The sequence below is a fragment of the Lepidochelys olivacea genome, assembly GCF_965140295.1.
Source record: "Lepidochelys olivacea isolate rLepOli2 genome assembly, chromosome: 1".
NCBI lineage: Eukaryota > Metazoa > Chordata > Testudines > Cheloniidae > Lepidochelys > Lepidochelys olivacea.
In genome coordinates, this window is record NC_140411.1 from 131,999,360 (window position 1) to 132,021,545 (window position 22,186).

Genomic DNA, 22,186 nt, shown 5'->3' on the forward strand with positions numbered 1-22,186 from the left:
TGGACTGTTGTCTATGAATTCTAGTGGATTTTGAGGCCTGATTCTCCACTGGTGTGTCCACTTACACTTGTGCAAAAGTGGGCTTAAAGTAAAACACCATTGACTCAGAATAGTAGTGTGTTACATCCATTTTGCACAGGTGTAAATGAATATACAAGGTAATGCAGGATCAGATCCTAGATATTTTTTCTTGGAAAAATATAAACAAAACCTTTCAATGTTTCCCCTTTTGAATTCGTGCCTTATTTGGAAAAATTGCATTTGCATTCTTACCCCACCAAAGCTATCTCATACTTCCTCCTTCTCCTTCAAGGCTCCCCTTTCTCCCCTGACTCCCAAGTCCTTCCCTTCTATTCTCATTGCTTCCCAGTGGCTTTTTACCCTTTTTTCTTCAGCAGCTGCCAGTGGCTTCCTCGTCTTCTTAATCATAATGTATTTCTTCCTTTCTGCACATATCTGTCTCTTTTTCCTGCTCCTTTTCCGAAGAGAGGTGGAGATTGCTATTACTGGGACTGGTTGAATGAGTGTTATGTTCATTTGCTTTCACTGCAAGGACCACAGATATTGTCAGGAGCAGAAAGGAAGCCCTGGTCAGGAGAGTATCTGAGGAGTGTATTCAGACAGCTGTCCCTGCAGTGATGGGACATAGACATTGAAGCACCATGGTGGTTTGATATCTGAACAATCAGAGAACCAAGATAATAGCTGAGGCTGTCCTCACCAGGGATCTACAGGCTGGTACCAGCCAAATTGGGACTTCTAGCAAATGCACAAAGGAAGATGCTCTAGAAATATTTCTAAGGGAACAGCTATCACCAGCTCTTTCTTATAGACGATATTTCAAAAATAAGGGTATGAAGAGGATACGTGATACTCCTAGTAGAAGATGTTAGAGTTTCGTGTTGAAAGTTACAATCTTATCAGTTTCAAATATTAGAAATTGTTTTATTGTATTATGTGGTTTACAGTTTTATGTTTCTGTCCAGACTCAAGATCTTACTGAAATAAAGATATGAAAGATAGCGATCAGCCTGCTTCTAAGTTACGGCCTCCATTTATTGTACTACTTTGATACTGGAAACCAAAATACTGTCGATATTTTGATTTTCATTAACAACACCTTTGTCCTGTTCACTGTTGGCTAAATGCCTCACCAGAGGTTCAAAAAGACTTTCTTGTTCTGGATCATATACTCCAACTAAAATACAGGCTTGTCTTTTTTCAATTAGCTTAAACCTTTGAAATTTAGTGTTTGTGAAAGTTGTCAAAACATATCCTGATATGCTTGATTTCATATAAAACGATGTTTCTGTTAGTGCTGCAAGTACACGTCTGGATTTTAATATCATAAGAGTGGTTACACAAGAGTGGGAAATCAAACAGGATAAATAATGTTTAGCTGATTGCTACAGCTTGAATGATTTGCAGAGTTTTTATGATTACTTTGTTCCTTCAACTTACATTTCTGAACATGTCACAGTAGTTTCACCTGCAGAGCAACACATTCAAGCGTCAAGCCGAACAGAGCAGTCCAGAATTAGACTGTGCCCCCTAAATTGTTAAAGCGATGCTGAGTTGTCTTTCAACAGGGTTCCTTGTGATGTTAGAGAGTGCCTAGTAAATTTTACAGCTTACATGAAAAATTATGGTAATTCCCAGAGGGGGTGACTTAGTGGACTAATATTCAAACTTTGCAATATCTGCACTCCCTAGAACCATATGTTCCAATGCTAGCAAGATTCTATCATGCTTTGGAGGTTAAAAATATGGTCTTACCTACTGTTTGCTGTTTAGGGGGAAGAATAGCATGTGACCTTGTGATTAGACTGTATCATACGCATATGAACAAGAGTAGCAAATTAAGGTTGCACAGGGAAGCTTAATTCTGGTGTCTGCTAACTTTTAAATGCTTGATTTTGCAACCTTAATAATGTTCTTGTAACATACTTTTTTGTGTGTAATTTCTGAGATGCTTTTTAAAAAACAAACTGAAAAAAATCATATTTACACCCACGTGGGCCATCCGGAGGAACTTTTAGTTCCACTATGCAGACCTCTGCCACTCAAGTTAATAGAGTAATTGATAGAGATATTAGGTTTTCACCCTATATGTGGACAAGCACTAGAGGGGAATGAGACATATACTTGTCAGTTGGTTTCACAGATACTTGCTGACAGCAGAGAAATGGTGAGACTCGGGAATCTTGGGTTCCATTACAAACTCCGGAGGGAAGTCTATCTAGTGGGCACAGACTTTTCTGCAGCATCCCCTCCAACCTGTCCATGGTCCAGTCCTGTCTCTCCCCCCTGGCTTCTCATCCCAGACCCATTCTCCTCATCTAATTATTCCCAGTCTCCTCTCCTCAGGATTCTTATCTTATTCTCCTTGCCCAGACAATCCCAGTCACCTCCTCCTGGAACCTTGTTCCACCCGCAACTTTCTGTAACCGCTCCTCTTCCCCACATGTTCCCCATCCACTACTTCTTCCCCAGTATGTTTGCACAGCCAGTTCTAGTTCTTTTCTTGTTCCTTATTAGATTGTTCTCCTTTCCCCCAGCCACACAGATTCCCAGTCCCTGTCTTTGCCTAGCCAGTCACAGTCTCCCCGATGGTTCCTTGTTCAACCTCTCTCTCCATCATCCTCTGACTCCCCATCTTCCATCCAATTTCCATCCCTGGCTCCCAGTCCCAGTCTCCTTGACCAGCTGGTCTCAGAGTCCCTTGTCCACCAACCCCCTTCCCAGCCTCTAGTTCCAGTTTGTCCTTCCTCCTCAAGTTACTTGTCCCAATCTATCCTCTCCCACCATGTCTAGCCCTTGTCCCTCCTTCATTTGAGATATGACAAGTCCCTCCTCTTTGCAGAATGGACCCAGCAAGGTGACAATTGTGAGCACAGCAAAGACAGGTCCCTGTTCTCAGTTACAGTGCCCAGACCTGGTGTCAAGGTTCCTTCCCCACTCTGAACTCTAGGGTACAGATGTGGGGACCTGCATGAAAAACCCCCAAGCTTATTTTTACCAGCTTAGGTTAAAACTTCCCCAAGGTACAAACTATTTTACCATTTGCCCCTGGACTTTTTTGCTGCCACCACCAAGCGTCTAACAAATATATAACAGTGAAAGAGCCCGCTTGAAAACATCTTTCCCCCCAAAATCCTCCCAAATCCTACACCCCCTTTCCTGGGGAAGGCTTGATAAAAATCCTCACCAATTTGCATAGGTGAACACAGACCCAAACCCTTGGATCTTAAGAACAATGAAAAAAGCAATCAGGTTCTTAAAAGAAGAATTTTAATTGCAGAAAAAGTAAAAAAATCACCTCTGTAAAATCAGGATGGTAAATACCTTACAGGGTAATCAGATTCAAAACATATAGAGAATCCCTCTATGCAAAACCTTAAGTTACAAAAAGATACAAAAACAGGAATATACATTCCATTCAGCACAACTTATTTTATCAGCCATTTAAACAAAACAGAATCTAACGCATATCTAACTAGATTGCTTATTAGCCTGCATTCCTGCTCTGGTCCTGGCAAAAGCAACACACAGACAGAGAGAGCCTTTATTTCTCCCCCCATCTCCAGCTTTGAAAGTATCTTGTCTCCTCACTGGTCCTTTTGGTCAGGTGCCAGCGAGGTTATCCTAGCTTCTTAACCCTTTACAGGTAAAAGGGTTTTTCCTCTGACCAGGAGGGATTTAAAGGTGTTTACCCTTCCCTTTATATTTATGACACCTGGCATGGCCTACAGCAGCCCAGAGTGGCAACTGCACGAAAAGTCCTGCTCAGCCCTGGTCTGGAACAAGTTCAGTGCATTGGTAGTGCGTGAGATTTTTTGAGGGAGAGGCTACACCCAGGAGCACCTGAAGCTCCCTAGAAGTGGGGAGGCCACCGGTGCCTGGGGTGTGGCCCTGCCCCCACTCTGCCCCTACCCCCAGGCCCTGCCTGCATTCCGCCCCTTCCCCCAAGGCTCCCCCTACTCTGCCTCTCTCACTGAGGCCCTGCCCTCTTTCCACCTCTTCCTGCTCCCGCTTTGTCTCTTCCCCAAAAGCCTCACCCTTGTTCCATCTCTTCTCATCCCCACTCTGCCTCTTCCTCCTAGGCTCTGTCCCCCGCTTGCTCCTCTCTGCCTCCTCTCTCCCCATTGCTCACCGTTAAGGCAGAAAAAATGTGGAAGGGCATAGCCGTCCCACTTTTAAAAGTGATGTGGCCATGGCCCTCTTGCTCCCCTTGTTACAGTGCCCCTGTGTCTCCCCTGACACAAAGGTCACCCCCTGCCAAATATCATCCTCTTGTTCCAGAGCATGGCTGCAGTAGAACTTCTCACAGAAAAGGCTGCCAGAATTTTTTAACATGTCCAAAACAATATATTTTTCACTAGCCTCATTCTGTGAAATGGCACAACCATTTTAGCTGCAGCTTTCCCAAAATATTCAGCCTGAGGCAGACATGCAGCATGGAAAATTTCAGACTGAATAGTTAGTTTGGCCTAGATATAAGAAACTGAGAACAAGGTCTTATAATGAGAAGTGATGGGTGACTTAATAGATGTTGTTACCAACTATGCCTATAATACTGTATGGTCCATTGTGGTGTATTTTGTGGACTTAGAGGGAGAGATGGGATAGAATCTTTGTTTCCAACAGAGGATCCAGAGCCCATGAAAATCACTTCTAACTCTTAGCTCTGTGCTTTAAATTGGGATTGTGTCTCTGTTAAGGAAACAACAGAGGTAGAACTCAGTGAGATGAAGGATGTAAATCACTTATCTGATTCAGCTGGGCTTATGGGGAAAAGATAGTGCCCTTTTTATGTGAGGCCCCTGTAGAAATAGGAACTGGATATTTTATATATTATCTTAAAAACCTGTAAAAAAAATTTCCACAGGCAGGATTTCTTATCTGACTACAAGCTGGGGCAACCAGGTCAACTATTAACAAAGGTCAATGCTGCTAACTAGAAGAATCGCTCAACAGTCTTTCTGTTTGCTAACAAGACAGAAATGTTTGGAGAAGTATTGAGACGCACTGTAGTTTGATTCCAGCTCTGAAGAATCCACACTACATATAGTGACACACGCTACAGATTAGAAAGCATTATAGACGGATAAATCATCAGAGGTGAAAGGATAGTTATGTATTAGAGGTAGTTGGGGTATGTATTTGTTCTCCTAAAAAACGTTGATGAAAGCAACAAAATGTTCATTTTCATTAAAGTTTTTCTTCAAGTTTTCATTGAAAACCCAACCCCCGGTATGGCCCGAATACTGAAATGTTTGGGCGTGGGATGGTCAAGAAAAAAAATATTCAGGTTTTGTCTGAGATTTTTTCAGTTTTTGGTTTCTGAAAAGTATGTGTGTGGGGGAAATTCTCAACAGACCCCCTTGTCTTCTCCCTCCTCAAAAAAATTATTTGTAAACAGACATGCTAAATATGAGTCAACACTGTTGCAAAAAAAAAAAAGACCATCATTCTGGGATGTATAAGCAAGACATGTGAAGTAATTCTTCTACTGCATACTGATAAGGCCTCAACTAGAGTATCGTGTCCAGTTCTGGGCAGCACATTTCAGGAAAGATGCGGACCACTCAGAGAAAGTCCAAAGAAGAGAAACAAAAATGATTAAAGGTTTAGAAAACGTGACCTATGATGAAAGATTGGGAAAAAAATGGATTTGTTTAGTTTGGAGAAGAGAAGACTGTGGGGAGAACATGACACCAATCTTCAAGTACATAAAAGGCTGTTACAAAGAGGAGGGTGAAAACCTCTAAGGATAGGGCAAGAAGCAATGGGCTTAAATTGCAGCAAGGGCAATTTAGGCTGGATAATAGGAAAATCTTCCTAACTTCAAGGTGGTTAAGCACTGGAATAAATTGCCTTTGGAGGTTGTGGAATATCCGTCTTTGGAGGTTTTTAAGAACAGGTTAGACAAACACATGTCAGGAATGGTCTAGTTATTATGTATCTGCTTTGAGTGCAGTTATCTGCTTTGAGTGCAGAAGATTGGGCAAGATGATCTATTGAGGTCCCTTCCAGTTCTACACTTCTGTGATTTTATGATTGTAATAGCAATAGAAAGCATTTGTGAAAGTCTGTGCAGGAAGAACACAGTGATAGATTTACTACCTAATAGCTCTTGTTTAAAAGTAATTTAAGAATATTTTAAATACTATTTAAATGTTTCTTTTTTTGTACTATATGTACAGCTATATATACACTAAACAATTGAGTAGTACTCTGTCTTTAAATGAGACTGAGAGCTCAAGGTGAGGGTTTTGAGTATCATAGCCCCGGGTTTGATTCTGTGTAATGTTCACTGAAAGGTCCTGGAAAAGATAGAACTTTGGTCTGTGCCTCAATAAAGAGTTAAATGGAGGTTTCAAAAAGGAAATATAATAGGAGCTGTACATAACTTGCCCCCATCGTGCCTTACCTAGTCCTACTCGGGTCTCTCTCTTTTGACTCAAAGAGTATAAGCTTCCTTTAAAACAGATTGTAATTTTAGCTGCTTAGTGCTGGAGTATCGCAAACCCTTAAGGTACCTATAGCGTGCCAGGTATACCACAACTCGGAGGCAAGTACTGATGGTGTTTCAGCTGCTAGGCCTGGTGTGCCCGCTTGTAGGTGCTAGCCCTGGCTTGACCCAGTAATCACTCAGACACATGGCTAAGTGAAAATGATATCTTGCTAGGACTGGCAGGAAAAGGAAAGGTTGCAAATGCGGTACATGGAGAGGCCTAAACAGTTACAGTTCGAAATGAGCAATAGGGGGTTTTTGTTTGGGTCACTGGGGTCAATCCAATGGAGAGTAGAGCTCTTAGTGCCTTGGGTGGCCTCTCTATTAAAAGGCTCTAGGAGAAGTAAATAGGAGCTTTCAGGTCTCCAGGCCAGGTTCAGTTAGTGGTGTATCTCTCATTGGGGCCTCTTTACCCTGGCTCCCTGCCCAGTCACTGCTGCTCCCCGATGAGTCCCACAGACCTGCACCCACCTGTGATGCCTGGAATGCAGTTACTCAGGTTTCTTCTCTTCAACTTCTGACTAGCCATGCCACTGCCTCCCAAAATTGCCCAGTAACTTCCTGGTTCAGCGTCCTTCCTCCTACCTGGTCAGGAAGAAGAGGATGCGCAGTGGGAAGAGGTTGATGGGAAATTGTAGTTCATGATAATATTTATAGGAGTACTTGTGGCACCTTAGAGACTAAAAATTTATTTGAGCATAAGCTTTTGTGGGCTACAGCCCACTTCATCAGATGCATAGAATGGAACATATAGTAAGAAGATATATATACATACAGAGAACATGAAAAGGTGGAAGACAGACCAGTCCTCTCTTACAGACAGCTCCCCAACCTGAAGGAAATACTCACCAGCGATCACACACCACACAACAAAAACACTAACCCAGGAACCTATCCTTGCAACAAAGCCCGATGCCAACTCTGTCCACATATCTATTCAAGGGACACCATCATAGGACCTAATCACATCAGCCACGCCATCAGGGGCTCATTCACCTGCACATCTACCAATGTGATATATGCCATCATGTGCCAGCAATGCCCCTCTGCCACATACATTGGCCAAACCAGACAGTTTCTACGCAAAAGAATAAATGGACACAAATCTAACATCAGGAATCATAACATTCAAAAAACAGTAGGAGAACACTTCAACCTCTCTGGTCACTCAGTAAAAGATTTAAGGGTGGCAATTTTGCAACAGAAAAGCTTCAAAAACAGACTCCAATGAGAAACTGCTGAACTGGAATTAATTTGCAAACTAGATACCATTAACTTGGGCTTGAATAGAGACTGGGAGTGGTTGGGTCATTACACAAATTGAATATATTTCCCCATGTTAAGTATCCTCACACCTTCTTGTCAACTGTCTGAAATAGGCCATCTTGATTATCACTACAAAAGTTTTTTTTTCTCCTGCTGATAATAGCTCATCTTAATTAATTAGCCTCTTAGAGTTGGTGTGGCAACTTCCAACTTTTCATGTTCTCTGTATGTATATATATCTTCTTACTATATGTTCCATTCTATGCAGCTGATGAAGTGGGCTGTAGCCTATGAAAGCTTATGCTCAAATAAATTTGTTCGTCTCTAAGGTGCCACAAGTACTCCTGTTCTTTTTGCAGACACAGACTAACACGGCTGCTACTCTGAAACCTGGTAATATTTATCTTCTTGTCTGGATTTGTAAGCAGTTAAAGATAGGTTTGGGACTCCGTTGTGAATATTCCTTGTTGGACTTTAACTCGACTGACTAACTCATGTGAAGACTTCAAACTGTCTTGTCTTCAACAGGATTGTAATTCATATTAATGAACTCAAGTTACGATATTTATGTATTTATTTATTTTGCTGTGGACACAAGGTCTTTGTACCTTCTTCTAGAAGCAGTGTCTCAGTCTGCTTCCTAACAAAACACTATCCCGCATATTTGTGTTAGAGAAGGAGGGGCCAACACCTGACACACACAATAAAGTATGTACTTAAGAAAAAGGTCAAATTTTCTACCTTGATAGTATGAGTCAACTTAAAAGGCATAATAATTGCTCTTTCTTCACCTTTTGTTCTTACTATAATAAGTGGGGATATGATGGCGCTGAATTAGAGTAACCATTGTGAAGACAAACACTGGTCTTTATCCTTAATATTTCTTTCTTGTTCACCACCACTAGGAAGAAGATGAGGATCCTCGTACTTCTACTATTTTATCACTGTGCCACAAAGAATGCCAAAAGTTACCAAACTTCAAATCCCAACTTTATTTTAATCATGGTTGATGACCTTGGCATTGGAGATCTGGGATGTTATGGAAACAAAACTTTAAGGTTTGATAAAACAGTTGGAGGAGGGGGAGAGTGTACCATATCTGTGTATAGAGAATAGTGCATGCTTACAGATTTTAAACTTTTAAATACAGTTAGAGCTTCAGCACGGTTTCTTTTGTACAGAAAGATCAATCCTGTTTCTACAGTATGGACTGCTTATATTTGGCTTTCTTTGTGTCTTTACTGTTATAGGAAGAAATTTAGGTAAATATACATAGTCCTCCAAAAAGCTGCATCACAAACAGAAAAAATCAATAAAAGATTGTGGTCCAAGCAAGAAAAATTAATGATAATTTTCTTTTAACATAATTTCAGAAGTATACATATTTTGAAGTAGTCTCAAAATTTTAACTTTGTGGAGAGTTTGTCATTACGCATTTGATTTACTGCAGTTCATCTTTAACTATGGCATGCTAATTAAATCCATTAAAGCAAATGTTAATATAGCTGACTAATTCAGAAATGTCTTCTCAACATGATTGTTGTTACCGGTTAGGTAAGATGTTGTGGTACTGGTGCCAAAAGCAAATAGGCGAAGCCTCCACATTTACATGAGTTTTTTCATGTGTGCGAATCAAAACTGTGATTGAGTAGAGTAAAATATAATTTAAAGGCCCTTTCCTGTTAAATGAGTGATTATATATATATATGTAAACACTGTACATTTATATTGAAATACAGTATTACAAAATTGGAGCTTTTTAATAATATGAAAAATAACAGAAATATGTTAAATTCCTACAACTCATAATTATAGCTATATGTTTTTAATTATATACAAGACACTATGTAACATATACATATAATTTGGGTACACCATATTGTCAATGTTTTAATAAGGTTTGTGAAACGTGAACAGAATACTACTCCAAGATCAAATGTCTGGTTGTGCATTTAGTGTATTGTAAAAGTTGCAATAGACCAGAGGTGGGCAAACTACGGCCCGCGGGCCACATCTGGCCTGTGGGACCGTCTTCCCGGCTGCTGAGCTCCCAGCCCGCTGTCCCTCCTCCCTCACGCCAGCACACCTCAAAGGCTTTCCAATAAGCCTATCCTGCCGCTCTGAGTGGCATGGTAAGGGGGAGGGAGGGTTGGCTAAGGGGCAGGAGGTCCCGGGAGGTAGTCAGGGGGCGGTTGGATAGGGTGGAGGTTCAGGAGGCGGGGCGGACAGGAGACAGGGAGCGGGGGGGGTTGGATAGGGGGTGGGGTCCTGGGGGGACAGTTAGGGACGCGGGTTCTGGGGGGGGCGGTCAGGGGACAAGGAGTGGGCGGGTGTTGGATGTCTTGGGGGGCCTATCGGGGCGGGGTGTGGTTGGGACAGTCAGGGGACAGGGAGCAGGGTGGGTTGGATAGGAGGTGGGGTCCGGGGGGGGGATGGATAGGGGCGGGGGTCCCGGGAGGAGGCAGTCAGGGGACAAGGAGTGGGGGGTTGGATGGGTCAGGAGTTCTGAGGGGGGCAGTCAGGGGATGGGAAGTGAGAGGGAGCGGATAGGGGGTGGGGGCAGGCTGTTTCCGGAGGCACAGCCTTCGCTACCCGGCCCTCCATACCGTTTCGCAACCCTGATGTGGCCCTCCGGCCAAAAATTTTGCCCACCCCTGCACTAGACCCATATGTTGACCTTGGTCATCATTTTCAAAAATGCCTAAGTGACTTGGGAGCCTAAATTTCTTTGAAAGTTAGTGCAAATCAGATTCTTAAGACACTGAGGCACTTTTGAAAATTTTATCCCATGAGCTTTAATTTGACCATTTCCAGATAATCAATATGAAATTATTATATATGTTTATATTTTTTCCCTAGAACCCCCAATATTGACAAGCTAGCTAAAGGAGGAGTGAAATTTACCCAACACATAGCAGCATCTCCACTGTGTACCCCAAGCAGAGCAGCTTTTCTGACAGGCCGATACCCTGTCAGATCAGGTAAAATTCATTAATATTTCATTACCATTTATGTGGAATGGTTTTGCCTCTGACAGGAACTATTTTGCATTTTTTTGTCTTCTGCCCTGGTACTGGCTGCATGTGTCTTTATAATCACTGGATCAGATACTCAGTCAAGTGCCCAGCCAGGCTGTGTGCTTGGGAAAAGAGAGTGAAAAATCTTCACCACCAAGCATATCCATGCCAAGTCCTCCTCTCCTCCTTCATTTTAAGAATCATGCAAGTGCATACAACTTTAACTTTCGCAGTTCTTGCTTGGCTAAGACTGTGGGTGCTTCACCATGACACCTTAACATTCCCGAATGTGTTTTTTAGCAAGGATTGTTATATTAATCAGATTGCTTGTTCATTAGTGATAACACATTTCCCGTTCTTGCTTCTGAGAATGAAAGCAAAGCATGTCTCAGGGTCCTGCTTAATACTTGTATGTTCATTCCAATCAAGTAACAAGCTGCAACTGCAGCAGTCAGTGTAACCTGCTGGATTGATTCATAGTTTATTTTGTAAAGGAAGCTAATATGTATTTGTTACCAATAGCACCTGCTATATTTAAAATTGCAAACAGCTTTCCACTGTGACCCTTGTTTTCATGTATTTCTGACTTTCTGAAAAATTCATTGTTTTTAGCTGAAAGTTTCACTGATTGCCCTGCCCTAAGTCATCTTTAATATCTTCATGTATCAATGAAAGAGTAAACATTCTTTTCTGTCTAATTTATAAAAGCTGTTCAATGGGGACTAATTGCAAATACTAGTGGAGACAGAGAACTAGTACCAAAGGACCCTGAGATATCAGAAGCATGTTCAGAAAATAACAAAGTGAGTTTCAACTTGCAATAATTCAGGCTAAAACATCTGAAGGACAGTAATCCAAAACCCAGATATTTAATGGGAGGGAGAAACCTGAAGAAAAGTAATAGCATAATAACAACAACAACAACTAATAATAATTAATATTAATTAATTAATAATCCCCAGCTGGTGTAAAATAGTGTGGCCCCAATAACCTTAATGGAGCTACATTGATTTATACCCTAACTGAGGACCTGACCTGAGATATCTAAATATGTCTTCAAATAAAATAAATAAAGTATTTTTGTAGAGAACACAACTACCTATCTTTTGAGCATGTTGATTGTGGGTGCGAAACTGAGGGCTAAGTTGAAAGTAAGGTTGAGATCTCTTTGAAGATTTGGTCCAATAGGTCTTTTCCATTTCTTGCTGCTACAATTACATATATATGGTGGGATCCATGAAGCAACAATGAGCATGTTTATGTGCCTAGAATATCACAGGAACAAGACTGTGATCCACCAAGCTGAGCTAGGTGCCTAGGATCCCTATATAATGAATGGGGAGCTCCTAAGAACGTGGTCCACAGAAGCCAGCACACTAGGTGGGGACCCACCTAAACTAGCCAATGGGAGATGCTGACCAGATGGGTGTGTTCTCAGAGATAGGTGCCTAGGTTCAGGCTGCAGAAAGACACCTTGCTCTGCTTAGCAGTCCCCAAGTGGGAACCCGCCCCCTGGAGTCAGATGGTTTAGGCATCTAAGTAGGATGACCAGATAGCAACTGTGAAAAAACAGGACGGGATGGGGAGTAATAGGCATCTATATCAGAAAAAGTCCCCAAAAATGGGACTGTCCCTTTAAAAACAGGACCTCTCGTCACCCTACATCTAAGGCATTAGTGAGGGAATGAGTTAGGTGCCTGCTTTTTTCCCACACAAAACACGGATTGCGGGGGAGATGGAGGCAGGGAAGTGGTGGCAGAAAAGTGCTCTAACCACGGAGCCAGTGCTTAATTCATGCCACGGCTTGCCAGGGCTCAGCCCTGGCACCTCTGGGCTTGCTATGTCAGTTATAAATGTAAAAAAAATTGCCTGAGCCCTGGCACCTCTTTCAATGACAAATTAATTACTGCACTGAGCTATGGGATACTCTGATGTAGGGGGAATTGAACCTGGGTCTCCTGTATCCCACGTGAGTGTGCTAACCACTGGGCTGAAAGTTATAAGGTGGGCAGCAACTCTTGCTCTTCCTCAAGGACTTTGAATGGGACCCAATCCAGTATATGCACTCTGAGCACACCTACTGGATTGTGCCAAGCACAAAATTTGTGCAGTTGAATGCCTGTCTTTCCCCAGTTTGTGAATCGCTCTGGGGCTTAGGCAGGAGATAGTCATCTGGACACCTAAAGTGAGGCAGCAGTGCACATGCCCAGAGGCAGAAAAGTAAATGCTTGGGGAACTCCTACGCTGCAAAACATAGGTGATGAGCAAGTTTGGGCATCTACAGAGTTCGGCAAGAGTTTTGTGGATCGCAGTGGAGCCAAAACTGGGACTTAGTACTTTTGTGTATCCCACCCTTAGTGCCTTGCTCTGAGGATTTCAAAAATACACTTCAGAAATGTCAATTAACCAAGCCTAACAACATAACCGAGAGGTAGATGGTATTAATAGTTTTACAGGTGAGTAAAATGAGGCAAAGAGATGTTGAGTGAGTTGCCCAAATTCATACAGAGAGTCAGATCTGGAAATAGAACCTCGGAGTGTTGACTGTTGGTCCCCTGGTCTAACCACTACCCTGTGGTCCCTGACTCTTAAGGAAAGAAGAAATATTAAATCGTGCAATCCCAAATTCTGCTCTCAGAAGTACAAATATGTCATAGTAATGACCACAGACATTTTCTGTCTGTTTGGCAGGGCCCACAGTAATTTGAGATTTTTCTCCATCTCTACTTCTCAGCTTTGCATAAAAGTGGAAAAATGACATGATTCAGCGGAAACAGACAATTCCCTGCCATTTGGTGCTATAGCTGCTGGTGGGAAAATGTCATTCTAGTGACACCACTTTTTAAAAAAAGTCTCTCTTTTTTTTTTTTTATTTAGGAATGGCTGCATTGTCAAACATTGGTGTCTTCTTGTTTTCTGCCTCTTCTGGTGGACTTCCCCCTGAAGAAATAACTTTTGTGAAGCTTTTGAAGCAGAAAGGTTATTCTACAGCTCTTATAGGTACGACTGTTGATATATGTACAGCAACAACTATGTTATATAATAGCATATGTTTTATTATTCATTTAAATAAAAAGTGCACTTTCTACAGTGCAAGAAGTATTATATCAGTCACACAAAGTTGTTTTCTTCCACAATGCAATGAGTTTACTCCTGTAATACTTTTAGCTCACAAGAACTACAACACATTCAGAGAAAATTTGTGCATATGTGAAGCACTAATAATTTAGATATGTCTTCTTATTGATCTGTATTGACATAATGCATAAGGTCTCAAACATGGGTCAGGGCCCCGTTGTGCAATGCAGTGTACAGACACAGAACAAAAGAAGGCCCCAAAGAACTTACAATCTAAGTTTAAAATGTGACAAGCAGTTGCAATAAACAGACAGTAACACAAAGTAACAGTAGTCACTGCACACCAGCTACTTAACCAATGCTATTATGGCGATTACATAACCAGTACTAATATGTTTGGACAAATAGAGACCGTTTAGGGTTCTAGTAATATTTTATTGTATTTAAGTGTATTGCATTTAAATACTGTCACGTGCTTTCCTAATTTGGGCAGTGAGACACTTCATATTGCTTGTGTTGGGAGGTTTCTGTGAGCTGATCACAAATGAAGTTCTATTGTGATTTAAGTATTTGTTATCTACAGGCCAGTCATTAACAGCATCATTTTCAAAGGTGTCTACTAATCTGGATACCTCCCTTTTTAGGTTCCCAAGTAGACATCTAGGGCCTGATTTTTAGAGGTTACTTGACATCATTTTGAGTTGTGGGTTCTTAGTACCTCTAAAAATCAGGCTTAAATGTATTCCAGCTTTTAAAGGAATAAAATAATAAATCCTTGTCAAACTCTTCAAAACAAGGTGGTATGTTCTGACAAATTCAGAACAGGAAAATGTCAGCAGTGTTGTTTAATACAAGCTACACTGCAAATAATAAGCTACACTGCAAATAATATACATTAATATAATTCACAGAGTCACCATAAAAGTTTAACACAGTTTGATTCCCTGCAGTCTGTATACAATTTAAGGCTGCAAACAATTCATTTTTCTGTTTGTAATAAGCAGCCACATTTACTGTAGCTTATTTTCTGGAGGCTGACTTACATAATGCTTACTCTTCTTCACTACTTTCACTGTAACATGACAGCCTTCCATGTAGATCACCAGAAGATCAACATGATGTTATAATGAGGAATTTCCTCCAAGTGTCTAAATGATAAGTTCCGAAACCATAAGATGCAATATTACCATACATTTAAAGCATAATGAAGCCTTCAGAAAATCAAGAAGAGTCTTCAAACTAAGGAAAGAGCATATGTAAATGAAAAAGGGAAATACTGTAGATTTAAATTGCAGAAGACAGATTTCACTGCCCAACATGCCCTTCTCTGCCTGCTGATATTCTCATCATGTCATCTTGGCAGGTCAGGGAGACTTTGCTTGGGTCAGTCTAACTCAGTGGTTCCCAAACATTTATTGTCACAACCTCCACAAGTGACAGATTAATATCTCCATGTTTCCTTGCACCAAGAAGTTGTACTGCCACTGTGTTTTAGTCCATTGTGTCTCATTCCTTTTCTCTCTGCTTTTCCTACTCTCTTGTATTTTTCTTTTCCATCTCTTTCTTTTTTCTTTTATCTTTGATGCACACATTTTCTTGCTTTTTTTAATCTATAAATATATTTTATATGTACAGTTTTATACCTCCTTGCTACCCCCCTCCCCCATCACCTCCAGAAGGCAACATATACACTTAAGTGGCAAATATCCTTTGGTCACTCCATAGATCGGAGTTGTATGTGGTCCCATTGAATGCAGCTCAGCTGTGGAATGATCAAAGAATCTTGAGCTGGCAAGCTGGCATCTGAGCCTATAACCCAGAGGTGGGCAAACTATGGCCCATGGGCCATATCTGTGCAGAGGCACAGCCTTCCCTACCTGGCTCTCCATACCGTTTCACAACCCAGATGTGGCCCTCAGGCCAAAATATTTGCCCACCGCTGCTCTACTAGCTAGAAGTGAAATGCAGAGCTTCACAATTTCAATCTTAGGCCCATATGCCACTGTGACAATATCGAGAAATTCAATACATTGGGCCATAGTGTGGTTTTTGTAACTTGTCCTGTTAAAGTACATGTATTGGTCCACAGCAGTAGTGACCAAAGACATTCTGTCTATAGAGAACTGTGTGCCTTTGAGGGTTGAGGGGACTATCCTGATAGCAAGGGAAATCACTTGTGACATATTGAGTGTGGGAGCCATAAATGCCTCCAGTTCACTGGGGCAAGCACTGTGAGCAATGCCTGTAATTGTCAGGCCCTATGGGTCTCAAACCCAGGTGCCTGGAGTTATCACACTCTGGTCCTCTACTTGGCGGCTCACAGACTGCAGCTGAGACCAGGGTCCATGAAGCCCAAGTGGGGCATAAGCTCTGACCTACACTCTGATTGGGAGCGGTGCAAGGCTCCTGACTGGGCTGCAGCCTTTATTTAAGCCAGAGGAAGAAACAGGAAGTTGTCTGTACAACTGAGCTTTACCCTGCCTAGGACTGCTGGTCTGGTGTTTATCTGTTCCCGCCTTCTGATTCTTACCTCTTGGTAACTGACTCTTTATCTCTGCCTTCCAGTTTGTCTCTCATTTTTGATCTCCTGGTGTTCGAGCCTGGCCTGATTCCTGATAGTTGGCTCCTGGCCCTTTGACTCATGCCAGACACTAATCACGAGGCCAGACTTCCCACACCCCGACCCTGATGGTAATTTCTCCTATGAGTTGCAGCACATGCTCCTCCTAGCGCTGGCCTAAGACTACCAGTTGGTGTGCAAAGAAAACTAAACCCTAGTCTTGTGCTTACCTCATCCTGTTTCGGATGTTTGATGGTGCTATACTCTTTGGAGGGTATATAATAGAGCTGGTTGGAACATTTTTGGCAAAATTTTGTAATTTTGTCAAAAAATGCTGTTTCTCTGAAACATTTCACAGAGACATTGATTCTGATGAAGTTTTCATCTAGAAGGTTTCTGAGATCCAAGATTATCTCATCACTTCTGACCAGAGAGAGATAAGGACCAGAACAGAAAAATAGCTGTTTTGACACAATTTCATTTTGTGAAAACATTCAGAAGGTTTATTGCATGTTGGACGGAAAACAAATATCAAAACCACAAAAGTTGTCATGAAATGGAATTTCTGTCTTCTGGTCAGGTCTAATCTTTAGTGCTGTTGGGAATGGGAAAAACAGGATGGACATGCACCTATATCTTAGGCTCATGAATTATCAACATCAGGGACAGTTTTACTTCGTGCAAATTCAGAAGTTGTGTGATGTGGAAGGAGGAGAGAAGTTCCACCTATCTTCTGTTCTCTCATATGTGCTTGTATGGAGACAGTGCTGGAATCCTGCCTAGGACAATGATTTGCAATCCACCCTAGATCTTTTCTCAGGCACCTATCATAGTCTAGGACTTTCCCTCAACAGTGTGAAGACTAAGGTGCTCCATCAGCCTGCCCCAGCACAAATTGCCCACCTTTTCCCACAAATTGTCATCAGTGGTGAACCCCTGGAAAATGCTGAGCATTTCCCTTACCTTGATAGCCACCTCTTTCAGACAGCCAATCTTGATGTGGAGATTGAACATAGGATCCGTTGTGCCAGTGCATTCTTCAGAAAGTTGCTCCATTGTGTCTTTATTGACAGAGATCTGCTAATGGAAACTAAGATCCTAGCCTACAATGCAGTAGTCATCTCCACTCTTTTTTATGGGTGTGAGACATGGGTGACAGACTGAAGCTATCTTAAGCATCTGGAGTGGTACCAAGCATGCTAGCTCAGGTAGATTCTCCATATCAGATAGGAAGACCATCACACCACTGCCAGTGTTTTCTCTGCAGGTAGCATCACCAGTGTTGAGGCGAAGATTATGTAACATCAAATTCGCTGGGCTGGTCATTGTGTATGGATGGCTGACGCTCATCTTCTGAAGCAAGTCCTCTTTTCTCAACTTAGTCATGGTAAGAAGACCCCTGGGGAACAGAGGAAATGCTACACGGACTCCCTGAAAGTATATCTTAAGAAGGTATGCATTGATTTCATGAACTGGGAAGAGCTGGCTGGCAATAGACTGCAATGGCATTGCATCATACATCAAGCCTTAGCCTGTTTTGAAGAGAATCACCTTGCTCAAGAGTCTGAGGATGAAGGAAAGTGTACAGCATCCCGGCTAACAATTGTGCTCTCTCCAAGCAACCACCTGTCACATGTGGAAAAACCTGTAGAGCAGGGATTGGACTCCTCAGCCATCTTAAGTCTGATCAATGACTTTTCCTTCTGGCAGACATCATCTTCATATTGAGGGACAGCCAACGATGCTTGTATGGAGAGAATGCTGGAATCCTGTCTAGAACAATTTTTTTTAAAGATCACAACTTACACTGCTGTGAATTTACAGATCATTTTATGATATTTGACTTAAACTGCCATGTACTGGATCACTGGAATACACTACTTAAAATTGTGTTGTTCTTGTTCCTGACAACTATTAGATGCAAATCATTAAAGTTACAGGAATAAAAGCATACATTAAATCAAAGCATACATTACAGGGTTAAAGCATACATTAGCCCTGTCTAATGATTGGTTAAGATTCTGTTCAGCTATATCAATGTAAGTCTGCAGGCGATGCTGTTGTTTATGACCCATTATTGTATTACATAACACCTCGTGGCCCCAACCAAGAATGGAGGTAAATTGTGCTAGACACTGTATAGACACAAAGCAAGGAATAGTACTTGTCCTGAAGAGTTATCTTTATAAATAAAGGTTCTAATTTGGCATGAATGGAATTTACACATAAAGCAGAGCATTGTATCTTAGAACAGAATCTGGTCCACTCTATTCCTATCTTGACCAGCGCTCAGGCTTATGGGAAAAAATCATTCTGTATCACTTAAATGCAAAGAAAATGAACTTAAGGGATGTGTATGTATGAATTTTGTTATTTGTTTATTTATTTACTTTTTAAAAAAAGATCAGGAGAAGGAATCTTTCATGCAAATATAGTGAGTGACTGGCATTTTAAAGACCCGTATGATCCCTTGTATAAATAAATACTTAGTATATTTTAAATATCTACCTGTCTGGAACAGCTCCAGTTACTGTGTTTTAGAAATAAATTCAATGGAAATTATTTACCTGATAGATCACAATGATTAACAGTTGCAACAAATCCACAAAGAGACTTTTTGGAAAACTGGTAGAGACTATTTCACCAGGAGCTAATATAAATAAGTATTTGTTTAAGGGGCCTTAGCTACGCATGAACAGAGTGTACATTTTCAAAGCTAACTAACTGTTATTGGTCTGTTGCTCTGCAGTAGTCTCTCAAGCCCACCTAATGGTCACCTAAGGAGCTTCAGACATGATGCAAAGTCTTTGAGGATGAAGGTATAAACAAGGGGTGGGAGAGCGATAAGCATCCACATAATAAATGAGGGAGAAATGCCAGTCCTAAGGTGGCAGTTTCCCTTATGCAGAGGGGCATATACTACAAATGGGGCTATTAAACTGCATAAATGTTGTATGTGCTTGTTTCCTTATAGGAAAGTGGCATCTTGGGATGAACTGTAACAGCAGGGATGACTTCTGTCATCACCCCCTCAATCATGGATTTGATTACTTCTATGGGCTCACCGTGACCAGTCTTAGGGACTGCAAACCAGGGGAAGGCAGCGTGTTTGTGGCAGGGATTCGAGCATATCTTGCCACTCCACTTCAGCTCATCGGCATCACCCTAATCTCTTTGGAGGTGCTGCATTATATTGACCTCCTCAGAATACCCCGTGGAGCACTGCGCTACTTTTTTTTAATATCCACAGTTTTATTTGGACTTTTGCTCATTTTCTTTTATACTTTTCCATATCTAAACTGCTTTTTGATGAGGAACCACCAGATTATCCAGCAGCCACTGTCCTATAAGAACCTTACTCAAAGATTGACGGAAGAAGCTGTACAGTTTATAGGAAGGTAGGTTGGTTTAGTCATGTTATGACTTCATGCCAGCATTTTACTGCCATAGTACGGCTTAAATATATATATATAGAGAGAGAGAGAGAGAGAGAGAGAGAGACTGTTGAAAGAAGGAAACAGGGTCATTATGGTAATACTATCATTTTTCTCTAGATTTAACAGGTCACCAGGAATCTTATCTTTAATGAAAGTGAACCATTTAACAATTGGATACATATGACAGGCTAAGAAATGTAGGTGCACATCTGGGAGACTCATCTCACTGTCCTCCATAATCTCTTCAGTATTTTGTGTTAGAGGCATAATTGTTTTTCCCAGGCAAAATACAAAGACCCAGATTTTAAAAGGTATTTATGTGTTGCTCTTTTCAGCATTGTAATACCTTAACTGATTAAGGAACCTAAATCTCATTTTTAGACGTGACTGACTTTCAGTGAGCTTTTGGCTCCAAAGTGCCAACGGCCCAGATCCTCAAAGGTATTTAGGTGCCTAACTCTCACTGATATCAGTTATATTGTTTATATTTTCATGTTTAAAAATAACAAGATACCTTCATAGGTAACATTCCACTAAGCAGTAAATATAAGGTTGGGTCCTGTATTCTTCTTTATAAGTTCAGTGTGACTTAATAAATATAGGACATTGTTGCTGAAACTCAACATCTTTTGAAATGTGATTCAAAGTGTTCTCAGTATTCGAAAATGCAATGTTAGATAAGTTAGCACAGTTCTAGATATGTGATCTCTGAGCATGCTGGCCTGGAAAAGTGTTGGTTGTATGTGGCATTTTGGGTACATCCATTAAATTAGACTTCTGTGGTCTAAACTTTTAAGAGAAAATAATGATTTGGGGTGCCTTAATTTTGGGGAGACACCATTCATAAATGTAAATGAAGTTGTATTGCATTATATTTCATACTAGTGTTTAGAACTGCCAGAGAAGAGAAATCCAGATCATAAGTTGGTCTAACTTGGCATAGCTTTGTTGATTTCGTTGGAGCTAAACTGATAAATTAAGGATCTGGTCTGATATTCTCAATATAAATCCCAGACAAAAAGATGTTAAGTTGGAATTAATAGCACATTATTTAGAGTATTTAGGGTAAATTATGTTCTGGCCTTAAACCCTATGACTCTAGGTGCAATTAGATAGTGTTAGAACCAGTGTATGAAAACAAATACTAATTTTGTTGCTGATGCCAATTATATAGAGGCAGGTCAGTTCACTTCATATTATATTAATTCTAATTATCATTTTCCCCAAGAGCAGGTTTATATACATACGGTATAAACCTATCAAAATATACATGAGGCATTATGTTATATTTGGAAGTATAATAGTAATGGATTCTAATTATTTCATGTTAAGTTCAATGCAGTGTTGTAGCCATGTTGATCCCAGGATAATAGAGAGGTAAGGTGGGTGAGGTAATATCTTTTATTGAACCAATTTCCGTTGGCGAGAGAGACAAGCTTTTGAGCCACACAGAGCTCTTCTTCAGGTCTGGGAAATGTATCCACAGTGTCACAGCTAAATGCAAAGTGGAACAGAAACCCATGCAAGGAATCATTAAACAATTAAAACCCATACTCATTGGGGACCACATCCCGAAAGAAATCTTTCATGACCCCCCACTTCTGGCCTTCACATCACCCCTCAACCTCTCCAACCTCACCATCAGAAGCAAGCGCCCCTCAGACCAGGGCACACCAACTCAAAGTGACACCAGATCCTGCCAGAATAACAGATGCAAAACCTGTAGACATAGCCCCACTATTTCTAGATCAACACCCCCCGACAATACACCTTTCAAGATCCATGGGTCCTACACATGCCTATCACAACATGTGGTGTACCTCATATGGTGCACTAAATGCCCCAATAGCAACTATGTGGGTGAAACCAGATAATCACTATGCTCTAGAATGAACTCACACAGGAAAATGATAAAAGCCCAAAACAAAAAAATATCTCTCCTGTGGGTAAACACTTTTCACAAAGTGATCACTCTATATCTGACCTCTCAGTCCTCATCTCAGTGGAAACCTGCACAACTCTCAAAAGTCAGGTCTGGGAGCTTAAATTCATAACTTTGCTACATACTAAAAATCATGCACTGAGTAGACACTGAATTTATGGCTTATTAGAACAGGATATCACCCATTAACACCCCCTCCGCTCCCCCCCCCAAAATCCCCCCTGTGACTGGAGAGGTGTTAATTGGCTACTTCACCTTGAATGGTCCCTTGAAATACGTTTAACTACTTATGCTAAACCAGTAGTTCTCAAAGCCGGTCCGCTGCTTGTTCAGGGAAAGCCCCTGGCAGGCCGGGCCGGTTTGTTTACT

General features: G+C 41.3%; 1 protein-coding gene across 5 annotated transcripts in view; it reads left to right on the forward strand.

Annotated features, from left to right (window-relative positions):
• Positions 1–22,186, forward strand: part of STS (steroid sulfatase) — a 178,201-nt gene that overhangs the window by 32,570 nt on the left and 123,445 nt on the right. For all 5 annotated transcript variants that reach the window (XM_084648912.1, XM_084648910.1, XM_084648908.1 and 2 more), the window contains 4 exons: positions 8,689–8,841; positions 10,643–10,764; positions 13,678–13,800; positions 19,413–19,836. In XM_084648912.1, the coding sequence (XP_084505038.1) occupies positions 8,689–8,841; positions 10,643–10,764; positions 13,678–13,800; positions 19,413–19,836 (822 nt within the window). The remainder of the gene's footprint in view (positions 1–8,688; positions 8,842–10,642; positions 10,765–13,677; positions 13,801–19,412; positions 19,837–22,186) is intronic.